The sequence below is a fragment of the Corvus cornix genome, chromosome 4A, assembly GCF_000738735.6.
Source record: "Corvus cornix cornix isolate S_Up_H32 chromosome 4A, ASM73873v5, whole genome shotgun sequence".
NCBI lineage: Eukaryota > Metazoa > Chordata > Aves > Passeriformes > Corvidae > Corvus > Corvus cornix.
Genome location: NC_047058.1, coordinates 477,092 through 499,952, shown reverse-complemented (window position 1 = coordinate 499,952; position 22,861 = coordinate 477,092). Strand labels below are relative to the sequence as shown.

General features: G+C 44.2%; 1 protein-coding gene across 4 annotated transcripts in view; it reads left to right on the top strand.

The window, feature by feature from the left end:
• GPC4 (glypican 4) overlaps nt 1–22,861 on the top strand; it is a 233,409-nt gene that overhangs the window by 207,758 nt on the left and 2,790 nt on the right. For all 4 annotated transcript variants that reach the window (XM_039572288.1, XM_039572289.1, XM_019287753.2 and 1 more), the window contains 6 exons: nt 2,798–3,189; nt 13,572–13,737; nt 19,548–19,678; nt 19,884–20,030; nt 20,430–20,566; nt 22,461–22,636. In XM_039572288.1, the coding sequence (XP_039428222.1) occupies nt 2,798–3,189; nt 13,572–13,737; nt 19,548–19,678; nt 19,884–20,030; nt 20,430–20,566; nt 22,461–22,636 (1,149 nt within the window). The remainder of the gene's footprint in view (nt 1–2,797; nt 3,190–13,571; nt 13,738–19,547; nt 19,679–19,883; nt 20,031–20,429; nt 20,567–22,460; nt 22,637–22,861) is intronic.

Below are 22,861 nucleotides of genomic sequence, written 5' to 3'. Positions count from 1 at the left end.
CTGAGGATGCAGACTTATACTATGCCAGTAGCTACACTAAAATATATCTATATATATTATTTAATTACTGCTGCTGACCAGGTTAAGAGTGCTGTGCATTGCATGGAGGAAGGTGCCATGCACATCCCACTGCTGGATCCATCCCTGCTTGCTGGTGTCGAATGGCCCTTCATCCCCAATGTCATGCTTGACATCACCCCTCCCCACCATCCCAAACCCATCTCTACCCCAGGAGCCTCGAGGTGCCAGCAGTGATACCCAGGGGCCAAGCCACAGGTGCTGGTCACTGGGGCATCTTGTCTGGCACATTCAGGAATACAGGCATGTGCTGGGAGGGGTGGATGCTGACTCCATGCTGCAGACACACAGCCTCCTCTGCCCTCCTCCCCTTCTTCTTTGGGAACTGGCACTTGAGAACGGGTGTTTTCTGTCCATGAAAATGATGGTTGAAGCTTGAGCCAGAGGGAACAGCTTTGCGCGTGCATGCTGTCTCCTTCAGCAGTGCTGCGTTGGGCTTTTGGAAGTGCCTGGGTTTGGTGGGAAGTTTTAATTTCTTTTATTTACCTTCCTTTTGGGCAAGGAAAAGCTGCTGGCTGGAAGGCTGCAGGTACACAGGTATTTTCTGCCAATCAGATTTCAGGGTTTTTCTCAGGATAATTAATGAACATACCTGGTTCTAGCCCCCTTGAAAAATTGCTAAGAGATAAGAGCTCTAAAGCGTGGATACAGTTTATTCAACTTCCACTTTGGAGTGTAACCAATAAAATGAGTTTGGGCAGGAGAATAAATTGGTTGTAGTAATATGGATGTATTACTTAAGATAACTTTCTTGTCTTAAAACATTGCTTTGGGTTCTTTAGACTGATGGTTGGAGCTATCTGATAGATTTGCCATCAATACAATTTCAAAAATCTAATTCTTTTTAAGAGTTTGCTGAAACATCTGGCAGGTTTTGTGCCTGGTACAAAAGTATTTAAATAAACAACTTATTTGGTGATACTAAAAGGTCTGAGCAAAGAAAGGAAGTGAGCGTTCAAAATGATTAAGTGAATTAGAAATTAATATACACCAAGCTAATCTCTATAGTATAAACTCAACAGAAAAAAATCTTCCTGGAGAGGAAATGCCAGTCATGGGAACGAAAGTGGAGGTTCCTGCTGATATTGGACAGAGGACATGTTGGGTGTTTGAAATCAATCTCATCTTCCCTGGATCATTTCGCTTGTGCTCCTAAGAGGCTGCATTATATACAGACATGTCAGGCACTGAACCCTATGACTTTGTTCATCAGGAACTCATGGAATGTTTCAGTTTTTCCAGAAAATGTTTTCTGTGTTAGGCTTTGTTTGTACTGGAGCACTTTGAAGACGAAAATCTGAACTTCAGCATACTTTTAATGTCTTTTAACAAGGTTTAAATTCACACTGGGCCAAAATGTCCCCCCCACCTTCCCCCTTCTAACAGCTTCTGGCTCTAAGCATTGCTCCTTTGAGGATTTAGAAAACCACAGAGGCATGTTTTATTAAAAAATATTTATTGAATATGAGTCACAGAAAAGCAGAGGTCAGAATCCTCAATTGCTGGTGGCATGCATTAAATAATCTGCTTCCCTACCCGGCTGTGCCCACTCCCCAGGGTGCCAGTGCTCCCTGTGGGGCTGGAGCAAACAGGCGGCATGGGAGGCTTTGTCCCACTGGCATCTACCTTTGCTCTCCTTAGCTGCTCCCCAGGGCCATAGAGCAGGGAGTTTTCTTCCAAAATGGCCCAAATGCTTTTGGCCTAGTGGACCCCTCCCCTATTTTTTATTTTATCTCATCTATGCCAAATCTCCAAGGCAAACCTTTGTGGCAGGGTAGTTTGTGCTTAGACCCATGTGCCAAGGCTGTGGTGACGTGGTCTTGGCAGGACGTTTGCTTTAAACTGCTTCTGAAGTGATATCATCATCAGGTCTATTTGTTATCAGTGTTGGTGACACATTTGGCACTGCCAAGTCATTGCAGCAGCCGCTTTCTGGGCTGTCCAGTGTTCCTGGAGAGTGAACCAAAGTGGGGATCTGCTTTTAGAAAGTGATAAAAATCTCAAGCCCTATCTGTCCTTTGTCGTTTGAAAAATCTCTTGTTATTGTGCCAAGTGTTTAGCCCTTAGATTTTGAGAAAACTCTGGTGTAATTGTGGGGGTTTTTGCACTGCCACAAACATCTGAGGCCTCTTCTGCAATCAGGACCAATTGAGTAAGTGGTCAGGTCCTGCCTTGAGAGATGACAAACTTGAAAAATGGGAGAAAGAACCTGCAGGTAGATTCTTTAATTTGTTTTTTAAATATATTAAAATTTGTTCATTTTTGAGGGTGGTTTATGATAATCTTGGAAAATGAATTGTCAAGAACTGCAAAGAAGGACTCATTTGCGCAAAACATCTATTTAACAAAACCACCTTTTTTCTTTCCAATATGCTGTTCTTTGAAATTACATCTTTTAAGATGCCTAAATGGAAACATCAGAAACTGTTGCACTTTTTCTTGTCTTTTTGCTGACTCTTAATTATGATATTCATATTTGTATAGGAGAGATTTCACTCATGCCTATAGGGAGTTTCAGGGATGAGTTTATGAAGAGTAATCAAAAATTTTGAGATACAGGCATTGTTTGAAAATTTTTGGGGAAGTCCTTTAATTTTCCATTTCACTTTGATGATGGTCTCGTTGTGCTGAATTCTCCAGTTAAGCAGTGGTTGTAGTATGTGTGCAAACAGACAACCTGGTGCCCGTGTTTACCATATCTTCTCTCCCTCTTTCCTAGAGTTCTTCAAAGAACTGCTGGAGAATGCTGAGAAGTCTCTGAATGACATGTTTGTGCGGACGTACGGCCGACTTTACATGCAGAACTCGGAGCTGTTCAAGGACCTCTTTGTGGAGCTGAAGCGCTACTACGTGGGCGGCAACGTCAACCTGGAGGAGATGCTCAACGAGTTTTGGGCGCGCTTGCTGGAGCGCATGTTCCGGCTGGTCAACCCCCAGTACCACTTCACAGACGAGTACCTGGAGTGTGTCAGCAAGTACACGGAGCAGCTGAAGCCCTTTGGGGATGTGCCGCGGAAGCTCAAGCTGCAAGTGACGCGAGCCTTCGTGGCTGCCCGCACCTTCGCGCAGGGCCTGGCTGTCGCCAGGGACGTCATTAGCAAAGTGTCTGTGGTGAGCTCTGTCCCCTCACTGTTTGTCCCTGTGTCCCTTGGACCCATGATGGGCAGCATCTTTTCCTGTTGTCCTGTACCTAAAGGCGTTGGTGGTAGTTGAGTGCGGGTGGGACCCAGCTCCATCTATGTAGGCTGTGCTGTTGCGTGGTAGAGTCACATTCTGAGGACACCACTGTCCAGTACTGCAGCCCAATTCCCCAGGTGGATGCTTTCCTCCTGTTTAGAGAACAACAACAGCAGGAAATTAAATGCCTTCTGCAGTGGAAATAACCATGTTGGCTGTGTAATGGCCATATCTTCTTAATATTGCCTTTAAATTACAGTGAGTCATGGATGCTACAGGCATCTGTTACAGAGCAGCTGATGATTTGCTCCTTGCTCCAGGGCATGGAGGAGAGGCAGTTCACATGAGCAAACAGCACTTCTGTGATAACAGTAAGCTAGAGCCATCTACACTGGGCAGAAGCCAATTGTACTTGGTGACACACACAGAGCACAAGTTAGATCTCAGACTTTTATAGTAAAGTTACTTTTTGGGGGGATAAACCAGCTGTGATGTGTTGGTCACTTAAATGTTTACCTCCCTCATATAAATCACCTCAGAGTTGTTTAAGTGGGGTGACTTCTTTTTTGACATGAGATTTGTCTTTAGTTTGAGTTGTATGGTATAGGGAACAGTCAATAATCCTGTTGAAGTGATTATGTAAGATAACAAATATTAATGATTTCCTTTTAACAAACTCAGCTTATTTCCTGTGGGCTGTAGAAGATTTATTGTAATCATTAATTGGGGAGAGAGATGTTTACTTTCTCTTTACATGGTTGTGTAGTAATAAAATGTGAGGCTGAAAGAGTAGGCAGGAGTTTGAATCACCCCAAGTGCCAGGAAAAAAAAAAAAAAGAATAGCTGTTCAGGTACTATTAGAAGGAGAATGCAGTTCTGTAGGCAGCACAAACAGCATTGTTAAATGAGATAATCATTTAACTTTCTTTGATTTATGGGGATAATATTAAAATACTGTCTCTGAGGATAGGGGAAAAAAGAAGTCTGCTTCCATGTTAATTTTTCTTGAAGAGAAATGAGGCAAACAGCTGGCAATAGGCCTGAACATGTGTGGCAGGGCAGAGAATATTAACAAGGAAGGAGTTGCTTGACTAAAGTACCCAGACTCCAGGAGTGAGTTTTAAGTTAGCAGGGGCAGGTTTAAGTCCTTGGACACCTTGACTCCCCACCTAATGGAGATGACTCTCAAGTTAGAATAATGTGCCGCTGGTTGAGGATGGGTGTGTAGAGCTCTATGTGTGACATGTGGGGTCACTCAATGAGACCACAAAACCTTTCAGCCTCAGGGATGCTGTCCTGGTGGGAGGGAGGAGTGGTACCAGATGAAGTGTGGTATCTCTGTGCCAGGCCACTGGCAAGCCTGCTGACTCTGGCTTGGGGTTTCAGATTTGGTGGCACTTGTTTGTGGCTGTGTGGCAGCTCTTGTGGTCAGGGGATGGGGTTTTCACTGCTGTAGAGTGTGGATGAAATTTTTGGGTGGGAGGTCTGGCCATTAAGCCCCAGTACAGTTTCAAGAATGTGCAATTACTCGATAGGCAGTAAATGTGCCTGGGTGAGGGATTGTGTTTATGCTCCATCTGCTCAGAATTCATCAAAACGTCTCCAGACTTAACACGGAACCACAAGGGCTATGGTCCCCGCATCTGTTACGAATCAGTCGTGAACCCGAGGTGGCGTCATGATTTCTCTTTCCCTTTTGAAGATCCTTGAGTGTAGAGTTGCCTTCAACCCTAGAATTAATTGCTCAAGTGTGGAAAGCTACCCAGAGTCCCATGCAGCTGCAAAAATAGCTCACGTGCCGTGGACAATCACAGTTGCTCTACTTTCCACTTTAATTCCACAAGTTGCGCTGGAAATCCTACAACAGATTGACTTTTTCAAGCAGTAACAAAAGTCCCTGCTGTTGAATACCTAAGCTTTAGTTGCAGCAGTAGAAGGAATAATAAACTTTTCTGTAGTGTTTTAATCTCATTCAGTGGGAATCTAACATCACGTTTCTGCAAGACACAATGGGAAATCCTAGACGTGAGTTTAAAAGCTGATGTTTTTATGCCTGCTCCTCTGCGGTTGTGTTTTGGGGCTTCCCACATTACATATAGATTAGCCTGGCTTTGCTGAGCTCTATATAATGACTCCATTGACTTTTCTTCCTTATTATTTTTACTCAGGAGTTGTAGTGGAATGACTGCTTATACCAGGGATTAACTTGGGCGATAAGTCTTCATTCTTCTTTATGAAAAAATGCCCAAAGGAATGCAAATTAGTTTTACTTTTAGTGTGTTTTGTGACTAGTAAGTTAAAAACGTTTAATTGAAAATCTTCAGGAGGAGAAATACAAACTACTGCAAGACCCAGCTGTGTACTTTCCCGGGATACTATCAGGAGAGCGAAGAGCACTCTACAGTACAATGGCCTTGATGGCTTTTTAATGATCCTAGATATTTTTACTTCTTCAGTAGGGAGTTACATTTCGAGGAGTATTGTTCTTGCGTGAGTTTGGGAATAAAGGGGTAAAAGAAGAGAGATCACTGAAAAGCTGCAAGTACGCTTGATTTCTGAGCCAGAATGCTAGAAAATAACTTTAAATTCAGCCTTGAGTGGATCAAAAGCTGTACCACTCTGCCAGAATACACAACAGAGAGAAAGCTGTATGGTTTTGAGAGAAAGCAGAGACATTTTTCAAACTGTCTAAACCCCACAGTTTCAATGCTCAAGTCTTCACCCCTCAAATTCCCTTCTTTGGACCCAATATTTTCTAGATCTGTTCTGAACAGCAGATCTGCTGTTTCTGCCTGTTAGAGACGTGCCCTGCCTCTGTGGTGGGCTGTGAGGGGCTGGGGGCCTCCAGTGCTTCCCTCTGTCCTGTGCTGGCACTGGGTGCTTTCTCCCTGACCTTCCTGCCCCTGCTTTCAGGAGACGGAAATCTGCCCATCCCCTAAATCACTCTCCTGCTACTTAGCCCTGGACAAGTGCTGAAGTCAGCCAGCTTAAATTGCTGCCAGCAGTGACATTTCCTGCCCTGGCCAGGGCTGGAAAAAAGGAGCAAATACAAGCCAGAGCCATGAGTGACTAAAAAAGGATGAGAACCTGCAACTGGGCAGTTCTCAAGCTGCTGAGATGTTCCCATAATTAGTTGCATGCCATTAAACCCACAGCCTGGTCGAGGGTCGTGACACCTTTGAGGGCAAAGTGCACTGTAGGATGCAGGTCAGCTGCAGGTATGGAGTGGAGGTCTTTGTTTGTGGGGGAAGAAGTGAAATCAAGGTCTAGGCTCCCTGACAACATTTTGTAGGGTCAGGAGGAGCTGGGAGGGGAGGTCTGGCTGGAGGTCAGTAGCAGAGGCACATGAAGGCTGAAGCATACAGCCACCCAGCATTGAATCCCTGTGTCCCCGTGTCTCTGCAGACCAGGATGTGTGGTTGTGACCTTCTGCACTTGGCAGTGGTGGTGAGAGTTTTCTGCCCCCTCCCCCCAGGAAATTTATACTGATAAACTGTTGTTTTGGGATTCTTTTATCATTTTACCCTCATGCCCTTGTGTTGTATAATTTGAGGCAGAACTGCTGGGAGCTCAGGTGGCTCTCAAATCACCTCCTCAACAAGCATTAGTGTGCTGAAAGCCACATGAGATGTAACTGCCACCAAAGCATCTGGGCTGCTGGAAAGGGTGTTTTAGCCTATCCTTGGGAACCCTGAGAAAGGCAGCAGCTTGAAAGCTGTATTCAAGAAATGGTGTTTAGTTCGGAAGCAGAGTTATGAGCTGTATGAAATAATGCAGTTTCATATGAGGATTACACCTGCTTCCTCATCTGCCGTCCTCTGGAGACATTAGCAACCAAGAGGAGGCTGCTGGAGATGTTCCCAGTGGGTGAAGGAGGTCAGATTTCTTTGTATTGGCATTTCTGCCTTAGTGAAGTGTAATGGTAGCAGCCAAGGAAGGAATTTTCTTCAAACTGTTCATGAAGAGAATTGCAGAGGGGGCAGGTGATTGCCTTCCCACAGGTGCTCCAAAGCTGGAGCAGGAGCCCAGTGGCTTTTTACCCCCATTTTGCTCTGAGCTGCCTCATCTTGGATGAGGCACCTGTGGAGCACAACTTGAGCTGTTGGTTGACCTGTTCGTCTGCATGAACAACCTGAACTGTGGCTCCTGTCATTTTTGGCATGGGTTACTGAATGTGGACCAGCCTGTGGCTTAGGAGAAGCAGTGATGAAAAAAATAAAAAAAAAATGAATGAATAAGAATTAAGGCCTGTGTCATCACAAATAGTAGGTCACCAAGATATGGTTTTGGTAAAAGTTGTGCCCCTTGTAATTACCATTTGAGGATCTAAAGGTTTAGTCAGAGAGCCAGGGTCCAGCCTCCCTCTGTGCAGTTTTTGCCCTTGGTTTGACTTAAGGGGAATGTGACTGTAATCCTTTTTCAGGAGGAATTTCATGTTCCTATACCCAAAGGCTGCAATATCTTGCTTGGACAAGAGCAAACCTTGCCAGGGAAGTGACAGAAATGGAATATGTTGCTTGCATGCATTGGGAAGGGACAGGGTGGGCAACACTTCTGCTATGTGGGCAACTAAGAAACAGCTGGGGGAGCCAAGGAGCCCTTTTAGTGTGTAGCAGAGGGACCTCCAAAGAGGCAGTGCTGTCCAGGCAGCAGGTTGCAAGCCATGGGGCCAGACCGAGGGGCTGCCGTGCATAAGGACATTTCCTTCCACACACCAAGGGCAAACATCAATGCAGAAAACAATACCAAGCACTTCTCCACATCAAAGATGACCCTGAGAAGACCTGCCAAGAATGTGACTGCATCTGCCTCAGCGCCAGCCATCTGAGGGCCTGTGCTAGGCCTTCAAAGCAGGCTGGAGCAGCAGTCAGCTCAGGTTTAGGGCTGGAGTGCGTGGATGTGACTGTGGATTTGGAGCCTATGGCATCATGCAGGAGCACTTCAGTCCATTGGCATGGTTTTGGTTTTTTTCTTTCTCTGCCCTGCACTGTGATTCTGCTGCTAATTTTGAAAACAATGTGAGGGGATAATTAAGGATGGTTTTGGTTGTAGATGCCCAGATAAATGTCCCTGCTGTTTTGCTCATTAAAGCAAACGAAATTCTCATCATGGTCCATGGTGTCTGAGACAGGAAGAGGCTTGTTCCTACAGAGAAAAAGCTTGGTGTGAAAGGTACTTTGGTCCCGAGGGCACTGTGAGCAGGAGATGCTGACCCTGGCATCACTGTGTAAATGTTCAGAGGGAGAGGCATCTGCTTGGCTGGCACCCTGAGGTCCCCTGTGCCCCTTGTGGGCTGGGGTTGCTGTTGGGGAAGATAAGCATGGGAATGTTAAGATTGAGCAGCTCGAATGCCTGGTGGTGTGATTCTCGGGAGCTCTGCTTTTTCTCTTGGCAGTGTCCCATCTGGAGCAGGCGGAGCAAGCTGTAAGTACGGAACTGAGCATAAATGTACTCTTGAACTTTTCCTTGCACAAGATAACGCTGCAGCAGACATCACCATGGGTAGCAAGTGTTGATGAGACACAGAGTCATGCAGTTCCCAAATATCACTCTTAAATGTGTTCCTTTATGCAAGATCTCAGAGGCCCAAATCTGTGGTTGAACCAGATGCTGTCTAAATTATAACGTTCTAGCACCAGGCCAGCAAAATTGGTTAAATATGTAATTAATTCCAAAACACTTTCATTGGAATATTTGGGGTGGAAAAGCAAACTAAGAGCCTCTGAAGTGATGTTCTGCCTCACAGTGAGCTGAATGTCTGGACCAGCGTGTGCCAAGATGATGCTCTTGCACAACACTGAGAGAAGGAAAAAATTATGCAGGTAGGGTTGTGTTGGTCCCAAAAATCGATGACAACTCACTTGTCTAAGCTAACTGCTGGCCTAGAGCATCTCACAGCTTCAGAGTGTGTTTTTGAAATCATCTTTCCATGTCACTGAGAAGTTACTCCTTCAGTTTTTTAGCCAGTATTGCTGTCATTCATTTTTTTTGCAAAGAAAACAGAGTATAAAACAAAAGTAATTTCACTATTTTTATTTTCAAGTTGTTGGATTTTTATGTTTTGTAGCAGCTGTGCTGCTGGCATGGCAACACTGTTGTTGTGCAAGCTTGGAAAATAAGAAAGCCTGAGTTATCAGTGTCATTATAAATAGTTATTAAAGTTGACAGGATTTTAAATGTTGTTATTAACGTTCTTAATGTTAACTTGAGGGTAGAGTGAGAGAATGTAATGTAGCTCTGGCTGTCTGACAGCTGGTGGGAGCTCCCTGCAGGACTGTCCATGGTTGGAGGTCTCATCCTTCCTCAGCTATTCCTTGTCTTGGGAAGGAGTTGAAAAAGAATCTGGTTGCTTCTCTGAAGTTCATCTGCTTGCACAGATCAGTTTATCTTGAGTTTTGGTGGTTTTGTGGTAGGCTGTGAACAAGGCATTGCACTTGATAGGTGTGTACTTTAGTGGTGATGTTTCTATCAGAAGAACGCATCCAGCTGCAATTGCCAGCAAGTTGGAAAAGGCTAAGAGTGTAACAATTCCCCTCACGTGAAACTCTGAAATGGGGTGGGTATGACAAGGTACAAACATAAAACCAGATTTTATTATGCCAAGAGCATGTCATTTTTACAAGAACATGATTTTACCTTCACCAGTCAATAGAAGTCAATAGATGTTACCCCAACAAATGTGATACGAAATGTTTGCATTAAGCCCTGCGTTGTTTGGTTTTCACTTAATTTTTGTGAATTGTGTGCAAATCTGTATTTTTAAGGAGCAAGTTCGATATGAATGTGAAGATTGGTGCCAAAACACATCTGTTAGCAGCTTTTAATGTTCACGTTTGACAAAGCGTATAGATATGGACAAATTGTAATTTACATGATGAAACCGCAGGGTGATAGATTGCTGCAGTGGCGTGGAATGCCATGGAAAGGAAATAAATTTCACAAGATGAAAGGAAGGGACTGGAGTGCATTTACTTCTATCAGAAGCTTTTACAGGGTATGTGCACTGCAGCTACTACTACCTGGATTCAAATCTACCAGAGTAAATCCCCTCCAGCAAATAAAGCTTTCTTTGGTACTCTGCTTTATTAGAAAGGAGATTACTTGGTTTTGAGGGTCATTCTAGGGTACAGTTTGAATGAACTTGAGTTGCTTTCCAAGATAAACACAATGCCAGAACAAAGCATATCTGGGTTTACTGTTACATACAATGGCGTTTTAAGAGCTTGCACCTGGCATGGCAGGGCCAACATTAAAAGCTTGTGAAGAATTGCCAATGGAACGCATGGCACATCCCACTGACAGACCTGGTCTGGACTGGGTACAGGCCCTGTGCCAGGGGTTAAGGTTCTCCTTGCAGTGATACTCAGCAGCTAAGCATTTATCACTGTTGTAAAGAGGTGTAATTGCTCATAGTCTTCCCCAAAACTCTCTCTTAGAGGTGATCTCTGATTGTGCCTTCCTGTCACTTTTTGACACCATAAAATGCCAATTTTATGAATTTGCCCATTGTCTTCCTCTTCACGTGCAACTGTATTGCACACTAACAGCTTCCCTGTGGTTTACATCCACTAGCAGGGCTTGGTTTGTCATTTTCATCACCCGTTTGTGATCACCCTCTGCTCAGCTCGGTGCAGGACTCAAACCTATGTGGGGAAGGAAGCAAAACCTCATTTGCTTTTAAAATTGTTCCATGTCTTTGCTCAAACGACCTAATCCAATTGACCATCACATATTGCCTGCTGTGGAATGCAGGAAAGCAGCTTCAGCTTCCCCTGCATCTGCTGGGATTCGTAAAGATAACCCCTATGGAATATCAAAGCGGGGGATTGTGCAGGGCCACAGCCACTCGGTGCTCGTGGGGCGAGGTGGGAACCTAAGATGGGAAGGGGCCTCCTAGGTCACGGCTCTGCGGGTGGCTTTTTGCAGCATGCTGCCATGCAATCCCTTTCATAAAGCTGCAGCGCTCTGCAATAGGGCTGGGGAATCCTCCTGCTTCTCATTCCACTTCAAACTGCTCTAACACCTGGCTCATGCTATCAACATTTTCCTTATTTTTCTTCCCGAGGAGGATGCAGAGCACTCCTTTGAGGGCTAACAGTGCTAAGATGGCCAGGATCAACTGATAAGCCTCTGGACTTAGCATGGAAGATCACCTACTGCTGAGTGACACAGGAAGGGATTTTTATCAGAGAAACAACTAAGCTACTAAATTTGAGCATCCTTCAGAACTCTTGTCTCTGGGTGTGAGATGTTATTTAGTTCCCCCCACCACTTTTTTGTTGTGCAAGGACTGCACCATCTGGATAGCAGATGATACCTTTACATTTGTCTGTTTCCAGTTTTCCAACTATAAATCATCTGGTTTAGCTGGTTTCTGTTGCTTGAGCTCTTAGTATTTGAACCAGCTCTCTTTTAAAGCCATGTTGTCCCAATAGGGAGCTTTCTGCTGGGGCTCTTGCTCCCACTGTGCCTTCCAAATATATATATATATAAAATATAAAATGTGTGTATGCTCCGAAGCATCTGAATCAGATTCCACAGCCACCACAAACAGCTTTCTACATGGATTCTCCTTTTCCTCAGCCAAACAGGCTCTTTGTGGACAAAAAAGAAGGGTAAAGTGCCATCTGATGAACATTGCTGGCCAGCAAAAATCCAGCTCTGAGCTACATCAGCTGCAGAAAATTGTCCTTCTGTCTCTCTAACCAGTTCACTTGCTTACTGAAGAGAAACCATGGTTTTTCTGGAGTTGTCAGAAACACAGCAGATCTTTATCTGTCATCTCCTTCCGTAAGAAAAGAGGGTTTAAAAATTTGCTGATGTTATTAACAAAGCCAGCCTGATTATGTAATGTTTTTTCTTTTCTGGTTTGTTAAAATCTGTTGCCTTCTAGTTTCATGGGCTGCCAACAAGTTTTTGCATGAGAAAATTAGGCTTAGTTTCTCCATAGTCCTTGCACTGAGATGGGCAATAGTAAGGTACTCAGCAAAAGTGTAGTACTGGATCTTCCTTATGTACATTCATCTCCACTTAGTCCTGTTGTCCTCTCTGCCATGAAGTCAGTTCCCAGACCTCCAGCAGATGACATATGAAGGCCATCCACATCTCCAGCTGTTTGTGTTGAGGGACTTCACTCTTTCTCAGGGATGTTGTGTGTCTCCTCCAGCACAGTCTTGGATCACAGCCTCTTTAGAGCAGTTCCCTAAGTGCTTTACAAGGAGTCTCAGGTGCATTGTTTGAAACATCAGAGACCACTTCTGTTTTGTCAGTGTATCTCTGATTGCATCTCAATTTTCTATTTTCATGTGTGGCTAGTTAACACTTAAACTTGCTCTTGAGGGAGCTCCTCTGTTCAACACTTCAGATGGACCCACCATGTGGTAGGGATGGAGCTAATGCTCCTTGGACTGACTGGATGGAAATGGTTTCAATGGATATTTTGAAGCTGGGCCAGAGAGTGAATCAAACATGAATGACCATGAGTCACTTTGGAAAACAGCCCTGTTGAGGGTTGGAAGCACCCCTGTCAGGGGTGACGTGCCTGCTGTAGACAGCTCCACTCACACGCCCAGCAGCTTCGAGGGTCCTCCCGGCTTGTCCTCAGCTGCAGGGTTGTAGCTGCCACCTCCTTTGGCTGTGGGGAATGGCATTACTGAATGTGATGAGTACTGAGTATAAATGGACCTGGGTATCTGTCATGTAAATGCCGTGTTGAGGGACTTGAATGTGAGATAAAGAAGCTGATCTCTGTGCTGGGAGCCCTGCTGGGCAATTGTCTGGGAAGAGCTGCAGCCCCACCGAGGAGGAGAGTACGCTCCCAGTGGGTTTGGTACAGGGATCCTGTCAGACATACTGCATTGACATCCCACTTTTTCCCGATAAATCCCAGCATCATCATCTTCAGCATGTGTTTGCAGCAGGGCTCAGAGCCTTGTGTGACATCTTTTGACTTTGCTGCATTTTACTGCCTTCCCTGAACTTGAGTGCTGCCTGTCCCCTTGAGGTGCCTGTCCTTTCCTTGGGAGGAAGTCCACAACATACAGGGTGTACTGCATGGTGCAAATAATGTTTTGCAGAGATGGGGGCTGTCTGTGTCCCCTGGAGTGGCAGATACACCCAAGGAGGTGAGCCAGACCCCTTCATCTGTTCCTCAGATCTCTGGACCACGTAAGCAGGGACCAGATGGGGATGCCTGACCCCACTGCATCTCTTCTGCACAGCTCTGTCCCCTACATTTTGGGGTAAATGTGTGGGTTTTTTTGCTTTAGTGACCGAGGGCTGATTTTCTTGTCCTTTTCTCTTTTTCTCTCATAAAGGTGAACCCCACACCACAGGGTACACGAGCGCTGCTAAAAATGATGTACTGCCCACACTGCCAAGGTCTGGTATCAGTGAAGCCCTGCTACAACTACTGCTTTAATGTCATGAGAGGCTGCTTGGCCAACCAAGGGGACTTGGATGCCGAGTGGAATATCTTTATGGGTAAGGCAATGGGTTAAAACTGCGTGTAAGTCTACACTGGTACTATGTCCATCACCTGAATAGCTTTGTGAGTGGCTATGCTGAGCTATAGCAGCTTTTTCAGGGTATCTGTGATGGTTATCTTTTCCTTCCACACCTGTATACAGCACACCTTTTGCCATTCACATTAACCTCTAAATAAATGAGACTGTTGTGCCAGTGACCTTTGTTGCAGCAAGGTTTGGGAGGATGGAGGTGCCATGGGCTTGTGGACTTGAAATGTTTCTTCTTGCTGGATCAAGCATGTGTGCAGGCTGTTTCTTCCATCGTCCTTATACCTTGTTGTCGCCATACAGCTGTCCTTCCTGAAGCCAGTTTTCTTCTTCAGCAGCCTGGGAGTCTCCTTGCCAGCCATGAAGAGCTTTGGGAAAAGCTGTAGGCCTGGATTTTACATTCAAAAATTGAATAGGACATGTCTGAATCTGTTTTTAAACAGCTCATTTGGCACTCAGCCACCATCCTTTTACAATGTCAGCAGGTCTTGTGTGACACTGTGTGAGTACTTTTGCCATCCTCTTCCTCCTGTCTGTTATTTCTGTTCTGTGCTTATACATGGTATCATTCAATACATGAAATTTAGACTGAAATGTTGAATTCTACCTTGGGTCAAGGCTCATCAGAATTGGCAGTGCATCAGATTTTGGGGCACAGGCAATAGATAATATTAAATGTTTTCATTTGTGCTCCTTTTCCAGGAGGTTTGATTTATCTGTGATCAAGCATCCTTTGGGAGCAGTCACTTCACTTCACTCCAGTTACGTGTGATGAAGTGCACATGTAAAGTATCTGCTGCTACTGAAAAGGCTGTGGTACTCTTCCCATCCCACTCATGGAAAAAAAAGATTGTTAGAAAGAAAAGATTTCCCTTTCACTCAGTTGCAAGATTTCAAAAAAAGGGAAATTGCTGCTAGTTGACATTTCAGGCTACATTTATATCTTAGAACTTGTTTTCCTCTGTTCTGTGCACTGGATTTTCACTTTGCTGCCCGTGCCAACTGGATGTGTGTAGGGTGTTATTTTCAGAAGGCATTTTTTTTGTGTGTGTTTATTCCATATTGGGAGCTAAATATGACACTAAATTGGGTTTCCAAGTCATTCTCTGGGACGCTGACACCCCACCCCCCCAGTCCTCCCAGCCATCTTTCTCATGAGAATCTTAAGTATTTCAACTGCAATTGTTGCTGAAATAGCTCAAAGCCAGGAGACTTGCAAACATCTAGTCCAAGTAGAAAAGAGGAATGCCATAAAAGGGAAGGGCATAGTGCCAGAAAACAGACAAAAGCACAAGCAGCTAATTGCTGTAGGTGGTATGCGGCTAAAAATGAACCTCAGGGGAAGCTGGCGAGCCCTGTCACACAAGACTGCTCAGGGACTGCATACAATAATTGAGATTATTAAACAGATCTAAATAAATACATGTGATTCCAGGTTGGAAGCAAAGCTTTCCTCTTGGAGTGCTTCCTCCCAAAAGGGCTTCTTGCCCACTTATTACTTAAGTATGGTATTAAGCTTTGTTACATTTATTGGTCGTATTTGCTTGGTTCTTGCACTCTGGGTTGATGGTTGCAGCAGAGTACAGATACAGCAAACTTAAGCTGTGCTTTCTCAGACAATTTAATAAGTGAACAGGTGCTGGTTATGTTCCAGGCTTTGGTTTCTCTCTCAATTTGCCACTCAAGACAAATTAAATTAAATATATCTGGTGTTTAGGGCAGAGCGTATGCCACAGATACCTTGTGTGTGTGTTTAAATAATTAAAGAAATAACAGCCAAAAAAATTCCCCCCAAACCATCCCACAAAATCCCCAAAACCCACCTCCGTGGGCTCAATATGATTTTACATTGTGGGTTTAAATGCCGAGTTATGGCAATGATTTATTAGGAGTCGAAAGCAGATTTTGAACCTATCAAGTCATTTTAAGAATAGTTAAATCAGAGAACTCGTAGCAAGTGCTGCAAGTCTATATAAATGTGGGTGTATGTGAAATACGCATTTGTGTGTGCTAGTGGGTCTATAAGTAAGTCAATTATGTAAAGCTGGGATGTAAAGTTCGTAGGTTTTCTGAGACAAGGCGACTTTGCAATTCCTTATTTCTCCAAAGTACCATTTAAAGCTGAGGAGTATGAAATAATGACCGAATTGTACTCTTTTCTTCCCTTTAACTTTAATTATTTCTCCCTCTATTCCTGACACAATTGTACACCAATTAGACAGGGGTATACTTTGTTTCAAACTGGCTATTGGAGGGGTTGGAGCGTTCCTGAATGAACAGCGTTAATCTCCAGTGCCTTTTCATGATTTTTTTTTCTCCACAAAGGTTTGCTCTGCTCAAAGATGTTGAATTCAGGCTCCATATACATATCTGGAGTACTACTTTGTGTGCAAAGAATTTTTCCCCCCCCTAAAAAAAAAAAAAAAAATTGTTGTTAATGAATGGTCAAGGTCTTCCCCCTCCCTTTCTCCTTTTAAATCAGATCTTGGGGGTAAGACTGAAAACTGCCTTTTGTTCTTCAAGTCAGACAGTGAGGCTGAAGATCTGGGTTTCTGATTATTGGTGGCACAATGAGAAAGAATTGCTTTCCTTCATGAGAGCAAGGGAGCAAGGTGCTTTGTTGCAGAGGATTGTCTCAATGCCAGTAGCAAGGACAAATGTATGCAAGAGGAAAAGGGTCTTTAAGGGATGGTGGTAGATGGTGTGGATTGGTTGGGGTTTTTTTCACCTAAATCCACTTCTATCTCCTCATCACAGGGAAAAGAGACAGTCTTTGTCATGCTGTGTGTTTGTGATACATGGCCAGGGTACATGTTTCACTCTGCCAGAGTTGGGGTTTTTTGTGAAGCAAAGCTGAGCCATTTTTAAGCCATGGCTTATAAATATCAATTACTTTGCACGAGAGCTGGGGCAAATAATTGTTATTTATAATCAACTCCTCTCTCCTCCCCATAATGGAAAATCGTTTTCTGGGAGTTGCTCAGAAGGTTCATTCCTGGAACTGGAGCCTCCCCTCCTGTGGGCAGGAGTGCTGGCGGCACTCTGAACCCCAGCTAGCCTCAGTAACGTCAGGGCTGCCAGAGGGGACCACTGCTTGCCACGACTGCTGTGGGGACACCAGCCAGCTCCTGGTGTGAGGTAAAAGTTCGCAGGATGCCTCCAAAATCAAAGCTGTGCATGAGGCAGTGTCCCTCCACTCTCTGCCCCTGCTCCTCCCCACCCCTTTCTAATGAAAGTTTATTTCGTTTAGTGTTCCTTGCCAGTATCAATCCGAACTCCAATTATTACTTTCGTTATCTTTTCTCTGCCAGCTTTGGCAGCTGTGCTGGAGGCTGAATGCATTTTCTCTATCGGCGGTCAAAGCAAAGGCTGCATTCCTGGGCTGTGATACATGGAACGCCATGGCACCCCTGCTAACAAAGGACCCAATTCGCTCTACATTCCCATGGTCTTGTGGATGTCCTGCCCGGCTCAAAGTTTACAAAGATGCCAAACAGCCAGAAGAATTGGGGTTTATGTTTCCTTTCAATCTTTCACAAACACTTTATTGATCTGTGGCCTTTCCTGGCCACTGAGAGAATTGAGTAGTTACAAAATGGAATGATTTTTCTTTTTTCTAAAAAAACCCCAAACAAACAAAAAACCAAGCAAAAACAAAAAAACAACAACAAAAAACCCAAAAAATGAAACAAAAAACCCCTGTTCATTTTGTGTGGTTTATTATCTGTGTATTCATAATATTTTTATTTTAAATGAGCTGCTTCCTGCACACTGCACCAGGATGTTCTTTATGCACGTGAAAAACCCCAAAAGCTTTGACAGTGATGAACACATTTAAGTTGTGCTCCACTTGTTTACAAAAGTCTCCATTTGGTAGCACATCAAAAGCATTTTTCTCTCCTCTGGCACAATGGTATATTCATGCTAGCAGTCATTACTCAGAGATTTGAAGCATCACTTTATTGGAGCCCACAACAATACAGTCTAAGACTCTTTGTTTCATTTGTTATTACCATCTCTTTTTTTTTCCTTTTTTTTTTTCCTTTTCTTTCCTTTTTTTTTCCCTTTTTTTCCCCCCTTTCTTTTTCCTTTCTTTTCCTTTTTTTTTTCCTTTTTTCCTTTTATGCATTTAGTTCAGACCTGTTTGTAGTCCCTGACTGCAAAATTCTGGCCATGTCCTGAAAGAGCTCTGTCATTGATGCTGGTGGTGTGTGCTTGCAGAGCGAGGGCCTTTCCTGGGGCCTCCAGCTCCACCCAGGGCTCAATCCCTAAATACCCACACCTTGGTGGAGCTGAATGAATGAGAGGGGGTTAACTAAGTGATAGTCCTTTAACTAGCAACCAGCACATCCTTAGAATATTAAGCTGTCTTTAAAAAGTGGATTTACAAGCTAGGAAGGCATCTGCAGTTCATGTTGGGGGTTATGGTGTTGGATTATTATTATAATTCTTGTGTTTTGTTGTATTTATTGATAATAATAACTTTACATACACAATTAGCTTAGTTGTATATTTTTCATCATCTGTAGTTTTTTAAAATGTAGTCTTATTTAACATGACTTGGGCTCTAAGGCAGAGCTATTACTAAATTGTTCAGTATGTGGAGTTTCTTTATAGGGCTTTAACAGATAGCCAGAGTCCACAGAAGTTTTCTGTTTGTGCAAAGTACCTTCTGCGCTTAGGAGGAGGATGAATGTCGTGAGAAAGATTAATAGACTGAGTGTGAAATGCCTATTTCTCTTTAATGGAAGGGACCAGACATATCTTAGGAGCAGGGAGGAGCTCCTTGGGGCCAGAGGGGCTGTTGTGTCCTTGTCACTCAGGCTAGGAAAATTTGAAGAATTACATGCAACTGGGAAAAGACAAATTTGTGGCGCAGAGCATCATGAGGTAATTCAGGAGAGGAGACCAGCAAGTGCTTTGGGGTTGAGGGACCACAGTGAAAGCTAACAGTAAATTAAGGTGGTGGGTGAAAGAGACCAGTGCCAGGTGTATTCCTGGAGGCACCTTGTGGGGGAGAACCAGAGAGGGCTTAGATGCAGTGTAGGGTAAAAGCCTTAATGCCAGTAATAATTTCCCAGAGGAAATAGTGGATGTCCAGTAGCTGCTGTGCTTAATGATGCATTTGATGAGGACATGCATGTCAGCACAGAAGGAGTGACCCAGTGTTGGCTGAGGGACTTTCCATCTCCCCTTGCACAGAGATGTGCCAAATACATCATGAGTGCACAGCATTCACCCTGCTCTCACACAGACTCCCTCCCTTGTGCAAATTGTCCATGTAATGCTAGGAGGTGCAATCCCTTGGCTTCCCCAGGCAGGAAAAAGCCTGTAGCTGCCCATAAAGAAAAGATGATATCAAGGATTTTCTTGGACCCTTGCATATTTGGTGCCTTATGCTCAAGACCAGCATGACGAGCCAATGGCTTTGAAAGCAGTCTTGAAAAACAAATGACACAAGGCAACCTTTAATAAATGAGCATGGAAAGGAGGGTGTTAGTAATGCTTGTTCTGATGGGAGGAGCTGATTACAGGCTGCTGTTGGCAGGCTGTGATGGCTTTTGATGTACATAAGCCTGTGGTTTGGTGCTGGCAGCCTGTAAGTGCCTGGTGAAGTTGTAGGCTTTGGGAACGGAGCAAAATGCTTCCTGGAGATGTGCACTGGTCAGAGGTGATACTGCAGTGGTTAATGTCCATGTGCTCAAACTGTTATCCTTGTTACCTCTTATTCCTAAAGCTCCTCCATTACAAACCTTTGTTTTTCTCTCTCTGTGTTAGATTCAATGCTGCTGGTAGCCGAGAGGCTGGAGGGACCTTTCAACATTGAGTCAGTCATGGACCCCATTGACGTAAAAATTTCAGATGCCATCATGAACATGCAGGAGAACAGCATGCAGGTGTCTCAGAAGGTAAATGGGCCAAGAGGACACTTGGGATTTATTTATTTAATGTGTTTTATTTCCCTATTCTTGTCAATATGTTTTTTCTTGAATGCCCTTTCAAGTATATATATAAAGCTGACGTATTATTTTGGGCAGGAGCTGGGTTGGAGCCTGGAAAAGGGAGGCTCTTGTGACCTTTAATTTCATAAACTCTTTTCCTTCTCTCCCTTAGGTTTTCCAGGGATGTGGCCAGCCAAAAACACTTGCCCAAGGCCGGACTGCTCGCTCTGTCTCTGAAAGTGGTTTTAGTGCTCGTTTCAGACCCTACAACCCAGAGGAGCGACCAACAACAGCTGCTGGCACAAGCTTGGACCGACTGGTGAGTGCCTGGTCCTGCTGGTGCCACACAGGTGCTTCATACCCAGGCACCACAGTGTATAATTTTCCATTTTTAATTGATATGGTTTCTTAGTATTCCTTGGCTGTCTTAAAACTCTCTTAAGGAGTGTAATCTGCCCATGTCTCTAGACGTTAATTACCTCAATGGTTCTATGTCAGAGAAGTGCCTATGTTAAAAGCTTGGCTTATGAATAATACGTGTTTGAGGAGCAGTGTTTAATTTTGTATTAAAAAAGCAAATCAACCATCAAAACTTACAGCTGAAGATCTGGCCTGTACACATCTGTTGCAATAAAAAATATCTTCCCAACTTTACTTTTACTGAGCATTTGGTATTCTGGATTATGTCTTGTGTTTCTTTTTTTCTTTTATTTAATAGGTTACTGATGTGAAAGAGAAGCTGAAACAAGCCAAAAAATTTTGGTCATCTCTCCCTGGCAATATTTGCAATGATGAAAAGATGTCTGTAGGCACTGTCAATGAGAATGAGTGCTGGAACGGGAGCGCCAAGAGCAGGTTTGGCGATGCTGCTGCCACTGGTTAACCCTCTCCCTTTCACCCCAAACTTACCCTGTGTCCTGGCCCCTCTCCATGAGCCCTTTTCTCATACAGGAGTGATCCTAGCTCACCCAAGACAGGCTTTCATTTTTGTAGATGGGAGAGCTGGAATGTTAACACCAAAGCGTTGTCCAAGCTCTACGTGGGGGTTCCTTTTACAGAAGGGAACAGAGTGTAGGTACCCAAACACGGCGTCTCTCCTTGGACTTAAGCCCCTTACTAATTGTTCATGGATTTGTACTAAATCCTGTATCACAGCCACAGAGCAGGGGTGCCTGTGTTGTCTGACAGCGCTGTTGCCCCAGTGGCCCCAGCTGGTGTTTCCACCAGGAACTGGTTTCTTTGTTGAGCAAGGGCAGGGGTGATGGAGGATGGAGACCTTCTCCACTGCTGAGGTCTGTGGCACAAGGGGGCCAGTGGTTTCATTCACACTTTTTATGGAAAAAGGAGTTACAAAACTCTTTTTTTTTTTTAATCTTGTAAGGAAGAAATTGCCAACACATGAGTAAGCCAAAGTTTTTCTGTCATATGGTTTATGTAGCTGGTCAACTTGTATTTTGGAAATAAAAGTTTCTCTTTTTTTTTTTTCCCTCTTTGCTTACTGAGGAAATAAGCACAATCCAAGATATTCTGTTAAAAAAAAAAAAAAAAAAAAGCAGTTGTCTGGGGTTTTCCAGCAGTTTTTCTAAGTAATAGCAGTTTTTGCCCTTGATAGTTTTGGGCTTCAGGACAAACCCATACCTCATAACTTTTGCACTGTTTTGTGTGTGCTCTGCCATGCTTGGCTAGGGCAGTGTTTTGGGTCTGTGTGACAAGAAAAGGTTCTGCCTCCTGAAGTGTTGTTTATCAGCAGCTTCTAGGGACTTTTCACAGCAGTTACCCCCAGTGTGTGCAAGGGCACCAGTATCGAGGGGAGATGGAGACTTGGCAGCACTGGGCGAGGTGACTGGGAAGGCTGGATTATCCTATGTGGGTTGGGCAAGATAATTTGCTTTACTATTTTCTACATGACTCCAATAAGCTAAAAGTTCGGCAGTTTTCCACACTTTTGTCTCAGACTTCTTTGAAACATATAATATTGATCACCAATAATAACAAAACTGTCACCACCAATAATCATCATCATTGTCACTCCCATATATAGGACAGGGTTTGAGCATGCTTTTCAGATGTATGCTTACATCTCACTGCCTGGTCTCCAGGATCAGTAGACTGTGCTAAAAGCTTTTCTCTCTTTTGTGATACTGATGCTGGCATCATAACTAAGAAAAGTAATGTTTTCTTCTGTTAAACTAGTGTTTCTAGCAAGTCAGGTAATTGGAGGAAAGAGAAATGTGTCCTATCCCTGCTGTATAAGATGATACTCCAAATACCTGTGTCAGGAAATGTATTCTGTTGGGTTTTGTTGCTCAGTCTCTCTTTTAAACCAGGAGGCTGCACACGTGCTCAGATCTGAGCATGTACACCTTGTGAAGCCAAGCATCTTGGCTCTCCCCTTCTCTGATGTGGGGGGCTACAGGATCTCATCTTCAGCATCACAGATGTTTCTCCTGCTGGGGTTATTTTCTTTTCAAGTTGGGGAGAAAATTGTCATTCCCCTGTCTTTGTGGCACAGAGTAAATGAAAACAGTGCTTCATTCCACCTGCTGCAGAAATTGCAGGGAAGGGAGATGGGGTAAGAAGTTGGTGAAGGGCTGTGTGAGGTTTAGCACATGGAAAGATGCTGTTGGTCTCAGAGTATCACCCAGACTGAAAGCAGGGGTGGCATTGCAGAGTTCCCATGCTGTCATCCTTGAGCAGGGTACCCTGGCAAGCTGCAGCTCTGGTACCAGCAGGAATGGTTTCTTTTCAGGTATGACTTTGCAGTGACTGGAAATGGCTTAGCAAGTCAAGTGAATAACCCAGAGGTTGAAGTCGATATTACCAAGCCAGACATGGTGATTCGCCAGCAAATCATGGCTCTGCGGGTAATGACCAACAAGCTGAAGAATGCCTACAGTGGGAACGATGTCGACTTCATTGACATAAGTATGTTTGCTGTTGTTTGCCTTTTGCTTTTTCTTTTTTCTCTTTTAATTGGATTTCATGCTAACACGGGTAGCTGGCTAAGCTTCAGCTGTGGGTAAGCGTGTTAGTAAAGAGGGTGGGAGCCGGCCTCTCTGATAGGCTGTGTGAGGAGGGGTGTTCCCATGAACCCATAGAATGGTTTGGGTTAGAAGGGACCTTTAAAGATCATCTAGTCCAGCACCCCTG